Below are 17536 nucleotides of genomic sequence, written 5' to 3'. Positions count from 1 at the left end.
AAAATGTAAAAATGGGATCAAATACTTTTTCCCTCACTGTAGGATGCCACCTTTCCAACAAGTCAGTTAATCTGCCCTGCTAGAGCTGCCCCAGTCAACTGTAAGTGATGTTATTGTGAAGTGGAAACGTCTAGGAGCAGCCGTGAAGTGGTAGGCCACACAAGCTCACAGAACGGGGCCGCCGAGTGCTGAAGCGCGTAGTGCGTAAAAATTGTCTTTCCTCGGTTGCAACACTCACTACCAAGTTCCAAACTGCCTCTGGAAGCAATGTCAGCACAAGAACTGTTCGTCGGGAGCTTCATAAAATGGGTTTCCATGGCCGAGCAGCCGCACACAAGCCTAAGATCACCATGCGCAATTAGGGCTGGGCGATATGGGCAAAATATCATATCACGGTATAATTTTGGGGGGGGATGGTATGACGGTATTTGACGGAATGTTATGTTTTTGAATAATAAAAGTGCGTGACCATAGGGTGGCACACATACATTCCAAGTGATTTCATTGGGTCTTTCTCCATTATGACTGTTTTATACTGTTCAATTCAACTTCACCCCAAAATGATTTTCAGCATTTTCATACATTTCTGCAATTCCTGCACTCATTTGAGATCATTGCCACACTGCCACGTAGGGCTGCACGATATTGGCAAACAATCTAGGCCTTATTTTTTACCAAATGTTGCAATTGCGATTTGACTTGCGATTTAGAGCAAAACACTTGTGTGAACTGTTGGAATCATAGAAATATAATGATTATTCAAATTCTATAATTAGAATATAATAGTGGGCACTTTGAATACAGTGTTGTTTGACATGACAACGAATGAAAATGCCAGGGAGAAGTTATTGTGACAGAGTAGGAACCAAAGTGTTGATAAATGTTTCCTAGGTGACCCTATAATCTTTGGCTACATAGAATGTTTTCTCTTAGCTACTTAATGTAGCTAACATTCTTGCTTCGCGTATTCCTCTTTCATTTGGAAGATACTGTTGCACAAACAACATACTGATTTAGGTCTATACCATCACTGGTATTATCAGGCTGTATAGCTAATTATGTTTGCTCTGACTCAGTACATTTATTAGCTAGATGGCGATTAGCATTAGCGATTAGCATTAGCAATTAGCATTAGCGGCTAACAAGATTTAGGCCCAACTTGCTAAGAAAATACAAACTAGCTGTTTGAAGATGTAAGAAACATAAACTAATAGTGTAATTATAGAATGCTTGTGGATTTATATTAAGAAGCAAAGTGCAAACAGCATCGTTGTCATCAACATTTATTTAACTAGGCAAGTCAGTTTTTAACTAGGCAAGTCAGTTAAGAACAAATTCTTATTTACAATGATGGCCTACCCAGGCCAAACCCAGACGACGCTGGTCCAATTGTGCTCAGCCCTATGGGACTCCCAATCATGGCCGGATTGTGATACAGCCTAGAAACGAACCAGGGTCTGTAGTGACGCCTCTAACACTGAGATGCAGGGCGCCACTCGGGAGCCCACAATTGTTGCATGTGCTGCATTGACCATGCAGACTGAACACAAGTGTCTCCTGGTCGAGGAACAACAAATGCGCTCCTTGAGTGACAGGGGGTGGGGCTAGGTCTGTGTAGAAAGCAGCATGGAGAGAGAGCGGAGAGAGATGACTCAAGTAGCGAAATAAACTATAAAAATGGACGTTACACACAGTGTATCCAATTTAACAAACCAAACATTCAAATACCATTATAGAAGGTAAAGTAAAAACCCAAACCGGTCCGTGCATCAATACCGGTATATCGTAAAATACGGTATACCGCCCAGCCCTATGCGCAATGCCAAGCGTCAGCTGGAGTGGTATAAAGCTTGCCGCCATTGGACTCTGGAGCAGTGGAAACACGTTCTCTGGAGTGATGAATCACGCTTCACCATCTGGCAGTCCGACGGGCAAATCTGGGTTTGGCGGATGCCAGGAGAACGCTACCTGCCCCAATGCACAGTGTCAACTGTGAAGTTTGGTGCAGGAGGAATAATGGTCTGGGGCTATTTTTCATGGTTCGGGCTAGGCCCCTTAGTTCCAGTGAAGGGAAATCTTAACGCTACAGCATACAATGATATTCTAGACGATTCTGTGCTTCCAACTTTGCGGCAACAGTTTGGGGAAGGCCCTTTCCTGTTTCAGCATGACAATGCCCCGTGCACAAAGCGAGGTCCATATTGAAATGGTTTGTCGAGATCGGTGACTGGCCTGCACAGAGCCCTGACCTCAACCCCATCGAACACCTTTGGGATGAATTGGAACGCCAACATTGAGCTAGGCTTAATCGGCCAACATCAGTGCCCGACCTCACTAATGCTCTTGTGGCTGAATGGAAGCAAGTCCCCGCAGCAATGTTCCAACATCTAGTGGAAAGTCTTCCCATAAGAGTGGAGGCTCTTATAGCAGCAGAGGGGGGACCAATGCCACTAAAGTGTAATTTGGTAATTTGACTGCAGGAAAGGGCTACTGTAAATCAATCTGTCCAACCATCTGACATACTGTACCTACAGTGTCTATGACAGTGTTAACCAACTGTAGTTGTGGAGAGATACAGAGATAGAACCAAAGCCTGTACACATTATAGCTCTCCAGGACCAGGGTTAATGACTACTGTCACTGAGTTCATATTGTGATTGTGAGTGGAGACAGTATTGCGTGCTTACCACGAAGGTGAAGCCCTGATGTTGGGCCATCTCCTTTCCACTGTGGACCTTCACCACATTGCTAGCCTGAGATGAGTTCACAGGAGACACTGGAGCACACACCAACCTACACACACACACACACACACGCATATACAGACACAGAGATGTGTACACACACAAACATACACACACACAATTCAACAAAAAATGATTTATCCCACAAAAGAGGACCAAGAAGGCTAAAAACAAACCTTGTGTGCTCACTCTGACTGGATTAAGCAAGCGTTTAACCTAATTTGATGATATCCCTACTATGCAGCAGTAAAGCACAATGAAGCCATCTTTCGGGGGTTCAATCTTCTATACAATGAGTTGAGTATGACATGGGGGATGTTTGGGCACAAGGGCCTTTGAGATAAACGCTGCTATATGACATGGCCTCTTGGAATAGGAAGAGTGAAATTCTGTACACAGAAATTCTCCCACTAATTTAACACTTAGTGGTCATGAGCAAAATGCGAGTCAGGAATGCTGGAACGCCTTGGAGCTTCGAGTTCTCATTCTGTGGCACCCTTTCCTTAACATTCTTCATTCAACTGTTTAACCCTCTAACCCTTATCCTAACACATTAACATACAGTACTCCCACGCACGCACGCACACACACACACACACACACACACAATCATGCATGTGCACACACACACGCACACACCCTCCCTGTGCGTCCTCTCTCACCTGTAACTGTTGCTCTCTCGTTTCAGAAGTTTACATGGTGCTCCAGCCAGGTCCAGGCTGATGAGTGTGTGGTCAAACCTCTCGGTCTTGTTGAAGCCAAAGTTCCTCCCACACACCGTCACCTTGGTGTCTCCTCCCAGGGGGCCGTTGGCTGGGGAGATCTACCCAAACAGAACAACAACCCTCAGACAACCCTCAAACAACCTTCAAACAACACAGAAAGAGAAAACCCTGTCTAGATCCAGGTGCTGGTATTAAAAAACAAGTGTAAAAAACTGACACTAGAAAAGACAGGCGACCAGACAGACAAACTTCAAACTATCCTTCAAACAACAACAGAGGAAGGAGTCTCTTACAAACTCTCCAGTAAAAGCATGACTGGCTTTTTCACAGCCAAATCCTGCTGAGTCACTGTGCCATGTATCCAGGTTACTGATGGGAGCTTTGTACTTGTCAAAAGGGTATATGACACTTTCAATAAGACATATCCTCAGATGACACCAGTCACTGTCTGCTTGTCTTTGTCCATGTAGACACTGTCACAGTATGGAGTGTCACAATAAAGACCAAAGCAACAACAGGCCCAGTGTTTGGGTCAGAAGGTGGGACATGGTGGTGGAGGTGTGGGGGGTGGGGTAATACCATTGGGAAATGTTGTGTTTATGGACAATAAAGCTTTTTGAACTTGAACTGGCTAGTTACCATGGTGATGACAGGAGGGCAGGAGTCCTGGGTCCAGAGGGAGGCTGGGTGACACTGGGCCAACCTGGTGCAACGGCCGTCACACCAGCCACATCCCATAAACCCCGGCGCCAGTAGGCAGGAACTACACGTCCACTGCTGCTCACAGCCAGGACCAATCAGAGGCACCTTGGTGATCTGGGGGCACACAGGACAACCAATCAGAATACAGACACAACACACTGGTAAACAGGTTTGATTCCAAGTTTGATTCCAGCATTGATCACATAACTAACTGTAAGTCACTTTGGATAAAAGCATTTGCTAAATGACCATCATCACTGTTATAGTATAGTAGTACATTACCTCATTAAAGTATAAACCGCATACTGTGATGTACCTCTGTCAGTGTATACATGACGTTTTTTTTCTTCTGATCAATAGGCATACGGGAAAACATTAACTTTGAACTGTTGGCTGGGATTTGTAGGACATTGACGTCAAGCTCTCAGGACATTGTTTCCAACGATCTGTTGGCTCTGGTCCATGTTGAACACCGTGTCTCGGTGCCAGGGGGCTGTTGTTTCCATCACACCAGTAATGTGAAGAATGCCTGAGTTCTGATTATAATACAGTGTGTGTGTGTCTTTGAGTGTATCATTATACACTAAGTGTCTTTGTGTTAGTGTGTGTGTCTCCATACAGTATGTGTGTGTGTGTGTGTGAGTCTTGTGAGTGTGTGTGGTACCCCCCCGCCCCCGCCCGGTGTCTGCTCTCTATCCACCTTATTTCCCGTCACCAACAATAGGGAGCCATCCTGGCTGCGCTGTGGAGTGCCAATGGGGTGCTGTGGGAACAGGAGTGCCACCTCAGGGGAAACACAGTGCGAGGGGTCCAGACGGAAGTCCACGTGGGGTGTGCTGCTTTTGGAACGGGAAACTACCACCTGGGGAAGACAGAGGCCAGGCCAGGTCAGTAAAACACAAAGTTACACCATCTAATGTGAAAAACAGCCCTGTCTACCGGAGATGCCACACATACCTCACATTATTAATAATAGGTCAATGTAATAATGTAGAAAGGCACTGTGGGGTACTGTACTTGGCAGGGTATTTGAATTCACTGTTTCTTTGTTGTTGTTGCTGGTGTTTTTTTTTTCAGTCAACGTGAACTGGGCATGGGGATTTGGTAGGACTCTTTAGTGCTGAGCAGATCTGCTGTTGTTTCTTCTAATAGATGCTGTACAAGATTGAAGGTTGCAATAGAATAGAACGGGGACAGAAAGGGGGTAACGTCATGGAATCTTGTGGTGTTGACCAGGGTATCTTGTGGTGTTGACCAGGGTATCTTGTGGTGTTGACCAGGGTATCTTGTGGTGTTGACCAGGGTATCTTGTGGTGTTGACCAGGGTATCTTGTGCTGTTGACTAGGGTATCTTGTGGTGTTGACCAGGGTATCTTGTGGTGTTGACCAGGGTATATTGTGGTGTTGACCAGGGTATCTTGTGGTGTTGACCAGGGTATATTGTGCTGTTAACCAGGGTATCTTGTGGTGTTGACCAGGGTATCTTGTGGTGTTGACCAGGGTATCTTGTGGTGTTGACCAGGGTATCTTGTGGTGTTGACCAGGGTATCTTGTGGTGTTGACCAGGGTATCTTGTGGTGTTGACCAGGGTATCTTGTGGTGTTGACCAGGGTATCTTGTGGTGTTGACCAGGGTATCTTGTGGTGTTGACCAGGGTATCTTTATCATTACAGAGAAGGAGCTAATAACACAGTAACACTGAATTACATTTGACTTCACATGTAAAGTAACGCCTCTATTGGGCACAGCTGAAGAAAATAGAGCTTTTGGGAGTTTTTTTCCATTGGCATTGTATGGGCCTGTTAGGCCACTCCTGCTACTGTGAGCAGGGTAATAACTAATGCTGCTGTATTGAGGGTGAGATGACAGATTGACAGATTAGAGCTAACCACCATGGATGTGGAGGTGGAGGGAGCTACAGGGATACAGAGGGACAAAAGACATTGCCTGCAGGCACAGAGAACAGCACAAGAGCACTGTATACCTGGACATGTAGGGAGGTGTTTCAGACGTCTTATTAATCTACACACACAGTCACACAGTCACACAGGCTGGCAGTCAGGCAGGCACGCACACATACAGTGAGGGAAAAAAGTATTTGATCCCCTGCTGATTGTGTACGTTTGCCCGCTGACAAAGACATGATCAGTCTATACTTTTAATGGTAGGTTTATTTGAACAGTGAGAGACATAATAACAACACAAATATCCAGAAAAACGCATGTCAAAAATGTTATAAATTGATTAGCATTTTAATGAGGGAAATAAGTATTTGACCCCTCTCCAAAACATGACTTAGTACTTGGTGGCAAAACCCTTGTTGGCAATCACAGAGGTCAGACGTTTCTTGTAGTTGGCCACCAGGTTTGCACACATCTCAGGAGGGATTTTGTCCCACTCCTCTTTGCAGATCTTCTCCAAGTCATTAAGGTTTCGAGCCTGACGTTTGGCAACTCGAACCTTCAACTCCCTCCACAGATTGTCTATGGGATTAAGGTCTGGAGACTGGCTAGGCCACTCCAGGACCTTAATGTGTTTCTTCTTGAGCCACTCCTTTGTTGCCTTGGCCGTGTGTTTTGGGTCATTGTCATGCTGGAATACCCATCCACGACCCATTTTCAATGCCCTGGCTGAGGGAAGGAGGTTCTCACCCAAGATTTGACGGTACATGGCCCCGTCCATCATCCCTTTAATGCGGTGAAGTTGTCCTGTCCCCTTAACAGAAAAACACCCCCAAAGCATAATGTTTCCACCTCCATGTTTGATGGTGGTGATGGTGTTCTTGGGGTCATAGGCAGCATTCCTCCTCATCCAAACACGGCGAGTTGAGTTGATGCCAAAGAGCTCGATTTTGGTCTCATCTGACCACAACACTTTCACCCAGTTCTCCTCTGAATAATTCAGATGTTCATTGGCAAACTTCAGACGGGCCTGTATATGTGCTTTCTTGAGCAGGGGGACCTTGCGGGCGCTGCAGGATTTCAGTCCTTCACGGCGTAGTGTGTTACCAATTGTTTTCTTGGTGACTATGGTCCCAGCTGTCTTGAGATCATTGACAAGATCCTCCCGTGTAGTTCTGGACTGATTCCTCACCGTTCTCATGATCATTGCAACTCCACGAGGTGAGATCTTGCATGGAGCCCCAGGCCGAGGGAGATTGACAGTTATTTTGTGTTTCTTCCATTTGCGAATAATCGCACCAACTGTTGTCACCTTCTCACCAAGCTGCTTGGCGATGGTCTTGTAGCCCATCCAGCCTTGTGTAGGTCTACAATCTTGTCCCTGACATCCTTGGAGAGCTCTTTGGTCTTGGCCATGGTGGAGAGTTTGGAATCTGATTGATTGATTGCTTCTGTGAACAGGTGTCTTTTATACAGGTAACAAGCTGAGATTAGGAGCACTCCCTTTAAGAGTGTGCTCCTAATCTCAGCTCGTTACCTGTATAAAAGACACCTGGGAGCCAGAAATCTTTCTGATTGAGAGGGGGTCAAATACTTATTTCCCTCATTAAAGTGCAAATCAATTTATAACATTTTTGACATGCGTTTTTCTGGATTTTTGTTATTGTTATTCTGTCTCTCACTGTTCAAATAAACATACCATTACAATTATAGACTGATCATTTCTTTGTCAGTGGGCAAACGTACAAAATCAGCAGGGGATCAAATACTTTTTTTCCTCACTGTAGACACATGCGCACACACTCCTACACACAGATACAGTGCAGTGTACACCTGGAGTAGCATTCATCATGTGTGATTAGGGTGCAATTACAGGCTTGGAGCTCAGAACCGGTTGGGTTGGGGTGAAACATAACAGTAACAGTAGGCTGTAATGCAGTGTGGTTATGTCCTGATTGACTAAGGAGCGCTCTGGTTACATCATCCACTTTATCACCCTCCACCTTCCCTCTCCATCTATCCCCACTTTATCTTTATTGACTGGCCCTTAGCCAGGTGTGTGACTGCAAAGTGTTGCTTGCTTGAGTGCAGGTAAGCTTCCTGCAGTGTTTAGGCACTGTTGAAATGAAGTTGAACAAATGTAATATCTTTGTGAGTGACTTGAGCCAGTCAATGAATGGCATGTCTCCGGTCTCAGGGACCGCTATTTTCCTTGCTAAATGCAAAGACTGAAGGGGCAACTCTTCAGTGGGGATAATGTGTATGTGTTGTCCCCCATAAAACAGTCCTAGTCTCTCTCTCTCTCTCCAGAGGTGATAGTGGTGTGAATTACAGCTTATTGTATTAGCCAGAGGACATAAGCCTATAAACACAACCCCTGTGTTATTCCCACAGTGATACTGAACCACAGACTTCCTGAGCCAGAATGAGAGACCATGGGGACAGACAACAGCGCACTCTTTCTTTCTCTCTGTCACCTTCCCTCTCTCTTTCTCTCTCTCCCTTGGTGCTAAGAGCATGTTTCTCTGGGAACAAAGGGTAAACAGAAAGAAAGGCAGTTGACAGAGGCCTTTCCTAGGATTCTAATAAACTAGAAGCAATCTTTCAACCTTTCAACCTCTATTCCTCCCTCTTTTTCCACTGTCTTTCTCTCCATCTTTCTTTGACTCTTTCACCCTTTTTTCCTCTCTCCTTCTTTCCCCCTCTATCTCTCCTTCCCTCTCTTCACTTCTCCCTGCCTCCTCTTTCTCTCTTCCTCCCTCCCTCTCTCTCTCTTCCTCCCTCCCTCTCTCTCTCTTCCTCCATCGCTCTCTCTCTCTCCCTCCATGGGGCCCTCTGCAACCCTCTCTCAGGACAGCTGGTCTCCCGCTCTCTCCTTCCCAGACCCATGTCCTGAGACAATGAGGTTAGAAATTTCACCAACAACAAAAAAAGAGAGAAGAAAAACATGCCAACAGCTGCGGGCGCACGGCGGAAAAAGAGAGAGAGACTGTGTCATCGAAGCTCGGCGCTCGCCATTAACGGGCCGTTGGGCTCATAACCCTGCTCCCGCGCAGCTGTCGCCACCTTTTCTCCCGTTCTCCTCGTTCTTCAATTACTTTTTTAACACAGTTTTTCCGACCGTATTTATAAAACACCAGCAGGGGGAGTTTTAGAGTTTTAGAGTCCAGAAGGGTCTCATTTAAAAGAACATGCAAGACAGAACACTCCCAAAGCTCTTATCAGTGGTGTTCCAATTCTTATTTGTATTTTCTTTACCCCCCAATGTAATGGTATCCAATTGGTAGTTACAATCTTGTCTCATCGTTGCAACTCCCTTGCGGACTCGGGAGAGGGGAAGAGCCATGCGTCCTCCAAAACAAGACCCTGCCAAGCAGCACTGCTTCTTGACACACTGCTCACTTAACCCGGAAGCCAGATGCGCCAATGTGTCGGAGGAAACACCGTCCAACCGAAATCAGCTTGCAGGCGCGCGGCCTGCCACAATGAGTCGCTAGAGCACGATGAGACAAGGGAATCCCGTCCAGCCAAACCCTCCCCTAACCTGGACGACGCTGTGCCAATTGTGCGCCGCCTCATGGGTCTCCCAGTCAAGACCGGCTGTGACGCAGTTACGAGCAGGGTCTGATGAAAGAGCAGATGAGGGGGCATAGCGAGCCCAGCTCTGCCCCTCCACTTCTATCTGACCTGACTGAACCTAGCCTGATCCCAGATCTGTTTGGGCTGTGTTACTAACTTCTATGGTCATTGTCACGGCCAATGCATTGTGCATGTAAACAGGGCAGAATGTTGGTTGATCTGGGACCAGGCTACACTGAACCACTGAGTTCATCCCGTCTATAGGAGACAGAGAGACAGCTGCTGAGAGAGGAGCAGGTCTGCAGGTCAACTGACAGACAGACACAAACACACCTGACAGGGGAAAGTGAAAGCCACCGTTGGCTGTACATGTCATTGATAGGCAAAACCAGCCATATTGTGTTTCCTCAGACGGTAGAACTTGGTGGAATGCAGCAGCAGGGTTTGTGGAAGCATGGAGAGGCAAGGTTGGGGGTCATGTGTTAAGCAAACAGGAAGGAAGCCCCCCCCAACCTGCCTCTGTCCTGGCTGCCACCTGTTTCTCAGCATGTTGGGTCCCCAAAATGGCTGGTTTTACTGGTCACTTACCAACATCCTGCCCCATTTACATGATCAATGAGAAAGGGAAACAGTGCTGCCTGCCAACCGCACCGACAGGCAGGGGAGATTATGTTGTGCAGGTTTCTGTAGGGCTTCTGTGTACACTCAGTACTAAGGGCCACAGCGGTAGATACGGTTGTTAGGTTAGGTTGTTTCCGTTCTTCTTTTTGGGCGATCAGGTTAGACGCTCGATGCCTTGTTGTTCCTGCAGCTTCAGCCCAAACCTTTTTGAACTAAATGAATATCACCCAGTAATAGTCGACCCCTTTGCCAGGCCCCCAGTGTCCCAAGGCCCAGATAAAAGACATAACATTTCATAAGGGCGTTATAAGGGCTCATTCATGCCTAAATAACAAGTAATAATGCATTATAAAGCCTATTTTCTTATAGTATTACAGTATCACCCTTGGTGTCCCCGACCTGTATGAGGCGTCCGTCTGCGGTGCCCAGGCTGGCCACGGTCTGTTCCTGGGCGGTTGCCACGACGATGGAGGTGAGCAGGACTTTGCTGAACTGACCGCTGAAGTAGTCCAGTCTGGTCATTTGGGTGGTCACTTCCAGACGGTATCCCTCCCCGTGCTTTCCACAGCCAAACGAGTCGTCTGAGGAACTCTGGGGGGTGAGGAAGACACATAACATACAGCAGAAGATACACCACATGGATCACATTACTGTTGCATGAAAGACGTCATATACAGCCACAGTGTTTTTTAACGTCTCAACTTTCTCAATCACATTCAGAGTGCCTCAACTCATAAAAGAACCATTATCCTATGAGCTACAGTACATGCCCTCCTGCCCCTGCCAGACCTGTTGAACCGGGAAGGGAGAGGGATGGAGAGAGGGAGGGAGAGGGATAGAGGGAGGGAGGGAAGGAGGGAGGGAGGGAGGGAGGGAGCGGGATGGAGGGAGGGAGGGAGGGAGGGAGGGAGGGAGGGAGGGGCAGAGCTGGGCTCGCTATGCCCCCTCATCTGCTCTTTCATCAGACCCTGCTCGTAACTGAGAGGTCAGTTGTGGCCCACTGTGGCTAGCACAGTTTGTGTGTGTGTACTAGGAGCTCATCACGCATGTGAGGAATTCATGGGAAACGCAACGGAATGCGTGCCGGTGCGGCTGCCATGACGTTACACACAGTTGCACTGTTCTCTCTCTCTCCTTTTCTCTTTCTCTCTCCCTCTTTGTCTCCCTCTCTCTATCTCACCCAAAAGGCATGCAACAGACTTCTTCATATGAACGTATTTTTCACTTTGCCACTCTCTCCAGAAACCTTATGTGGGTTTGTTCAACTGCACACTGTTTGGCACAGGCAGCCCTATGCAGGTTGTCACTTGGCCACTCTCTCTAAAAAGCCCGCTTTGAACACCAACTACCTCTAGAAGTCATCTAAGTCCTTATCATTAAACCATTATTCCGACCCTCTGAAGAAGCAGCAGAGGTCACCAGCCATTGAAGCTGACAGCGTTCCCCAGCCCCCGGCTGGTCAAGCTCTCAAGCTATCAAGGCCCCTACCATTACACACCCCGACCACCCCCAGTCGGTCATCAATAATTAACGAAACCCGAGGCTGGCACGTGGGGGGCCGTGACTAAACAGGCAGGGCCAGCTACAGAGAGCTGAGTAAAGAGGGAGAGGGTTACTGATTAAGCCTCAGCCCCTAACTCTTACTTGGCCCGGCCTGGCAGCGTCTACTGTTTCACTGTTCGCTCCAAACGGCCCAGGCACAACACTCAATAAGCAACACAGCACCGGCCCAAAACCCAGAGAGGAGGAGAGGGGGAGGAAGAGAGAGAGAGAATGAGAGAGAGAGAGAGAGAGAGAGAGAGAGAGAGAGAGAGAGAGAGAGAGAGAGAGAGAGCGAGAGAGAGAGAGAGAGAGAGAGAGAGAGAGAGTAGTTCATACAATGATGCAGGTCCAGTGGATAAGGTCTTTCAAATTCTCTTAAACTGTAGTAGTCGTATAAACTGTAGTAGTGGTATAAACTGTAGTAGTATAAACTTTAGTAGTATACTGTATATATCAGAAGCCAAACCAGGTTGGACTGGATATAACTAGCCCCAAAGCTATAGCAAGTGTAGACTAGATAGAGAGATAACTGCAAAGAGAAATCCATGGATAAAAACCGACAAGCCTCAAGGCTCAGGCTGGCAAAAATATCTGGATGTACTTAGTGCCAAAAGCCACAGCTGTACTGCAGAGAGCCAGCGGTGCTGAGCTGTCAGGCTGGAGTTGATGCACTCTAGAAGAACTTCATCATTCAGAAGAGGAGAGTAATAATATCTGATGTGATTCCGGACAGATAGATCAGGACTGACATCTGAATAGGAGAGAGGACTGAATACCTAGAGTGGAAATAGGTCAGGTGGGTGATATAGTGTGTGTGTGTGGGACAGATGACGGACGGACCGTCTTTGATGTGTGTGTGTCTGTCTGTGTGTGTGTGTGTGTGTGTGTGTGTGTGTGTGTGTGTGTGCACATACTTCTGCACAGAAATCCCAGGGCAGCAACTTCCATCATAACTCCTGCTGTCCGCACCTCTAGATACCGGCCTTACACAAGAAGGCCACATGAGAGTACAAGGGAACCGGCCCAAAGTCTGGGCCCTCTCTCTTACTAGTACCCGAGATTGAGACGTCATCGAGCCAGAACACCATGGAGATTACCACATAACCGCTCCAAAAACAGGTCCAGGGACGATTATTTTGATAGCAAACAAACAGGGTCCTATGGAGTGTTTGTAAAAGCAGCTCTGACCAATAGCAGGGAGAGAAGAAGAAAGAGCCAGGGTTCTGGAACATTCCATGGAACTCTGTGAAGGTAACGCTGAGGATCAAGGGAACTAAATATTGGTGAGGTTGGACAGCGGAAGGGTGTTTTGACAAGGCTGTGTTTGAAGCCACGTTGCTATTATCCTAGAGACCTAGAACCTATTATCCTAGAGACCTAGAACCTATTATCCTAGAGACCTAGGGCTTTACTTTGGCACGGAGCCAGCCAGTCGTCTTGAAGACTATAGTCACGTTGTTGTCATGGCAAACGATTTCCTCTGTGAGGTAATACCTGTTTTGGTTTCCTGCTGTCTTTCACTTTCTGTCTTTCTCTCTTTTAATTTCTATTTGATTCGAAATTGTAGGTTACATTTTAAGGCGAAGCAAGGTGAACTTCCAAACTGCTTTCTGATCTCCGACATCCATTCCCAAGTTTTATGAAGGTGTTTTGTGAAGTAAAACAGGATCAGGGGGGATATATGAGGGATATGTGAGACACCTTTTGCCCCACACTTAACCACCACCCATTGTCTGCAACACAACGGCCAGGCGATAAGGTTACCACGGCTACACCAGCTCTGTGTTGTATTGAGCTGCTCTGCAGGGCCTGACAAACCCTGGGAGTGTGTGTGTGTGAGTGTGTGTGAGTGTGTGTGAGTGTATGTGTGTGTGTGTGTGTGTGTGTGTGTGTGTGTGTGTGTGTGTGTGTGTGTGTGAGTGTGAGTGTGTAAGTGTGTGTGAGTGTGTGTGTGTGTGTGTGTGTGTGTGTGTGTGTGTGTGTGTGTGTGTGTGTGTGTATGTGAGTGTATGCGAGTGTGTCTGTGTTATTGTGAGTGTGTGTATGTGAGTGTGTGTGTGTGTGTATGAGTGTGTGTGTATGTGAGTGTATGCGAGTGTGTCTGTGTGTGTATGTGAGTGTGTGTGTGTGAGTGTGTGTGTATGAGGCAAGAGGGGTGTGTAAGAGGATCCGATAGAGAGGAGTAATGTCCTTTTCATCCCCTCACTCTGACCCTCAGGGCCAGGCCCCCTAACAGCATTACAGCAGGCCCACTGGACTGAGGCTCCTCACAGACCCACTGGACTGAGGCTCCTCACAGACCCACTGGACTGAGGCTCCTTACAGACCCACTGGACTGAGGCTCCTCACAGACCCACTGCACCACAGATCCACTGGACTGAGGCTCCTCACAGACCCACTGGACTGAGGCTCCTCACAGACCCACTGGACTGAGGCTCCTCACAGACCCACTGCACCACAGATCCACTGGGCTGAGGCTCCTCACAGACCCACTGGACTGAGGCTCCTCACAGACCCACTGGACTGAGGCTCCTTACAGACCCACTGGACTGAGGCTCCTCACAGACCCACTGCACCACAGATCCACTGGACTGAGGCTCCTCACAGACCCACTGGACTGAGGCTCCTCACAGACCCACTGGACTGAGGCTCCTCACAGACCCACTGCACCACAGATCCACTGGGCTGAGGCTCCTCACAGACCCACTGGACTGAGGCTCCTCACAGACCCACTGGACTGAGGCTCCTTACAGACCCACTGGACTGAGGCTCCTCACAGACCCACTGCACCACAGATCCACTGGACTGAGGCTCCTCACAGACCCACTGGACTGAGGCTCCTCACAGACCCACTGGACTGAGGCTCCTCACAGATCCACTGGACTGAGGCTCCTCACAGACCCACTGGACTGAGGCTCCTCACAGACCCACTGGACTGAGGCTCCTCACAGACCCACTGGACTGAGGATCCTCACAGACCAACTGGACTGAGGCTCCTCACAGACCCACTGGACTGAGGCTCCTCACAGACCCACTGCACCACAGATCCACTGGACTGAGGCTCCTCACAGACCCACTGGACTGAGGCTCCTCACAGACCCACTGGACTGAGGCTCCTCACAGACCCACTGGACTGAGGCTCCTCACAGACCCACTGGACTGAGGCTCCTCACAGACCCACTGGACTGAGGCTCCTCACAGACCCACTGGACTGAGGCTGTGTTACTACTAGAGACAGATCGATTTGTTTTTTTGGGTCAGATTTTTTGGAGGGCAAAACTTACCGACACTGATATATCAGTGGGGAAATGAAATTGCCATCCAAAAGAGCAATTGTCCAATAACTATGTTTCAAATGTTGATTTCATACATTGTGACAATAATGACACACACTGGGGGTTACTGATTAGAGCAGGCAGAGACTTAAACACACTGGGGGTTACTGATTAGAGCAGGCAGAGACTTAAACACACTGGGGGTTACTGATTAGAGCAGGCAGAGACGTAAACACACTGGGGGTTACTGATTAGAGCCGGCAGAGACTTAAACACACTGGGGGTTACTGATTAGAGCAGGCAGAGATGTAAACACACTGGGGGTTACTGATTAGAGCAGGCAGAGACGTAAACACACTGGGGGTTACTGATTAGAGCCGGCAGAGACTTAAACACACTGGGGGTTACTGATTAGAGCAGGCAGAGATGTAAACACACTGGGGGTTACTGATTAGAGCAGGCAGAGACGTAAACACACTGGGGGTTACTGATTAGAGCAGGCAGAGACGTAAACACACTGGGGGTTACTGATTAGAGCAGGCAGAGACTTAAACACACTGGGGGTTACTGATTAGAGCAGGCAGAGACGTAAACACACTGGGGGTTACTGATTAGAGCAGGCAGAGACGTAAACACACTGGGGGTTACTGATTAGAGCCAGCAGAGACGTAAACACACTGGGGGTTACTGATTAGAGCCGGCAGAGACGTAAACACACTGGGGGTTACTGATTAGAGCAGGCAGAGACGTAAACACACTGGGGGTTACTGATTAGAGCCAGCAGAGACGTAAACACACTGGGGGTTACTGATTAGAGCCGGCAGAGACTTAAACACACTGGGGGTTACTGATTAGAGCAGGCAGAGACGTAAACACACTGGGGGTTACTGATTAGAGCCGGCAGAGACGTAAACACACTGGGGGTTACTGATTAGAGCCGGCAGAGACGTAAACACACTGGGGGTTACTGATTAGAGCAGGCAGAGACGTAAACACACTGGGGGTTACTGATTAGAGCAGGCAGAGATGTAAACACACTGGGGGTTACTGATTAGAGCAGGCAGAGATGTAAACACACTGGGGGTTACTGATTAGAGCAGGCAGAGACGTAAACACACTGGGGGTTACTGATTAGAGCCGGCAGAGACTTAAACACACTGGGGGTTACTGATTAGAGCAGGCAGAGATGTAAACACACTGGGGGTTACTGATTAGAGCAGGCAGAGACGTAAACACACTGGGGGTTACTGATTAGAGCAGGCAGAGACGTAAACACACTGGGGGTTACTGATTAGAGCAGGCAGAGACTTAAACACACTGGGGGTTACTGATTAGAGCAGGCAGAGACGTAAACACACTGGGGGTTACTGATTAGAGCAGGCAGAGACGTAAATACACTGGGGGTTACTGATTAGAGCAGGCAGAGATGTAAACACACTGGGGGTTACTGATTAGAGCAGGCAGAGACGTAAACACACTGGGGGTTACTGATTAGAGCAGGCAGAGACGTAAACACACTGGGGGTTACTGATTAGAGCAGGCAGAGACGTAAACACACTGGGGGTTACTGATTAGAGCAGGCAGAGACTTAAACACACTGGGGGTTACTGATTAGAGCAGGCAGAGATGTAAACACACTGGGGGTTACTGATTAGAGCAGGCAGAGACTTAAACACACTGGGGGTTACTGATTAGAGCCGGCAGAGACTTAAACACACTGGGGGTTACTGATTAGAGCAGGCAGAGACGTAAACACACTGGGGGTTACTGATTAGAGCCGGCAGAGACTTAAACACACTGGGGGTTACTGATTAGAGCCGGCAGAGACGTAAACACACTGGGGGTTACTGATTAGAGCAGGCAGAGACGTAAACACACTGGGGGTTACTGATTAGAGCAGGCAGAGACGTAAACACACTGGGGGTTACTGATTAGAGCAGGCAGAGACTTAAACACACTGGGGGTTACTGATTAGAGCAGGCAGAGACATAAACACACTGGGGGTTACTGATTAGAGCAGGCAGAGACGTAAACACACTGGGGGTTACTGATTAGAGCAGGCAGAGACGTAAACACACTGGGGGTTACTGATTAGAGCAGGCAGAGACGTCTATTTATTATTCATGACATGACGCATGTACACACGAATGTACACATGAGCGTGCACGTTCACACACACACACAAACACACACACACACACACACAGGCTTTGTTATTACTGATCTCTTGAGTGGGGAACAAAGCTCTCAACCCAGTCAGCTGACCTTTCACTAGAATAACACAACTCTGCCCCCTGACAGCCTGCTCCACTGTTGTTGATGTGTGTGAGAGTGTGTGTGTGTGTGTGATTGTTTATCAGGGAGCACTGTGGTTGGGTGTGTATATGTATTTCTTGTATAGTCTTGGGGGTGTGAGTAATTACACATATATACTGTACGTGTGTCTG

At 47.9% G+C, this 17536-nt stretch overlaps 1 protein-coding gene across 1 annotated transcript in view; it reads right to left on the bottom strand.

Annotated features, from left to right (window-relative positions):
- The window catches only part of met (MET proto-oncogene, receptor tyrosine kinase), a 71739-nt gene that overhangs the window by 38292 nt on the left and 15911 nt on the right, over positions 1-17536 (bottom strand). The window contains exons 3-7 of the mRNA XM_041837047.2: positions 10672-10863; positions 4872-5033; positions 4109-4285; positions 3407-3567; positions 2688-2793 (exon numbers count right to left, since the gene is read on the bottom strand). Coding sequence (XP_041692981.2) covers positions 2688-2793; positions 3407-3567; positions 4109-4285; positions 4872-5033; positions 10672-10863 — 798 coding nt within the window. The remainder of the gene's footprint in view (positions 1-2687; positions 2794-3406; positions 3568-4108; positions 4286-4871; positions 5034-10671; positions 10864-17536) is intronic.

Source organism: Coregonus clupeaformis, chromosome 19 (genome assembly GCF_020615455.1).
Source record: "Coregonus clupeaformis isolate EN_2021a chromosome 19, ASM2061545v1, whole genome shotgun sequence".
NCBI classification, from domain to species: Eukaryota; Metazoa; Chordata; class Actinopteri; order Salmoniformes; family Salmonidae; genus Coregonus; species Coregonus clupeaformis.
Note: the sequence above shows the minus strand (reverse complement) of the source record. Positions and strands in the feature narration are given on the sequence as shown.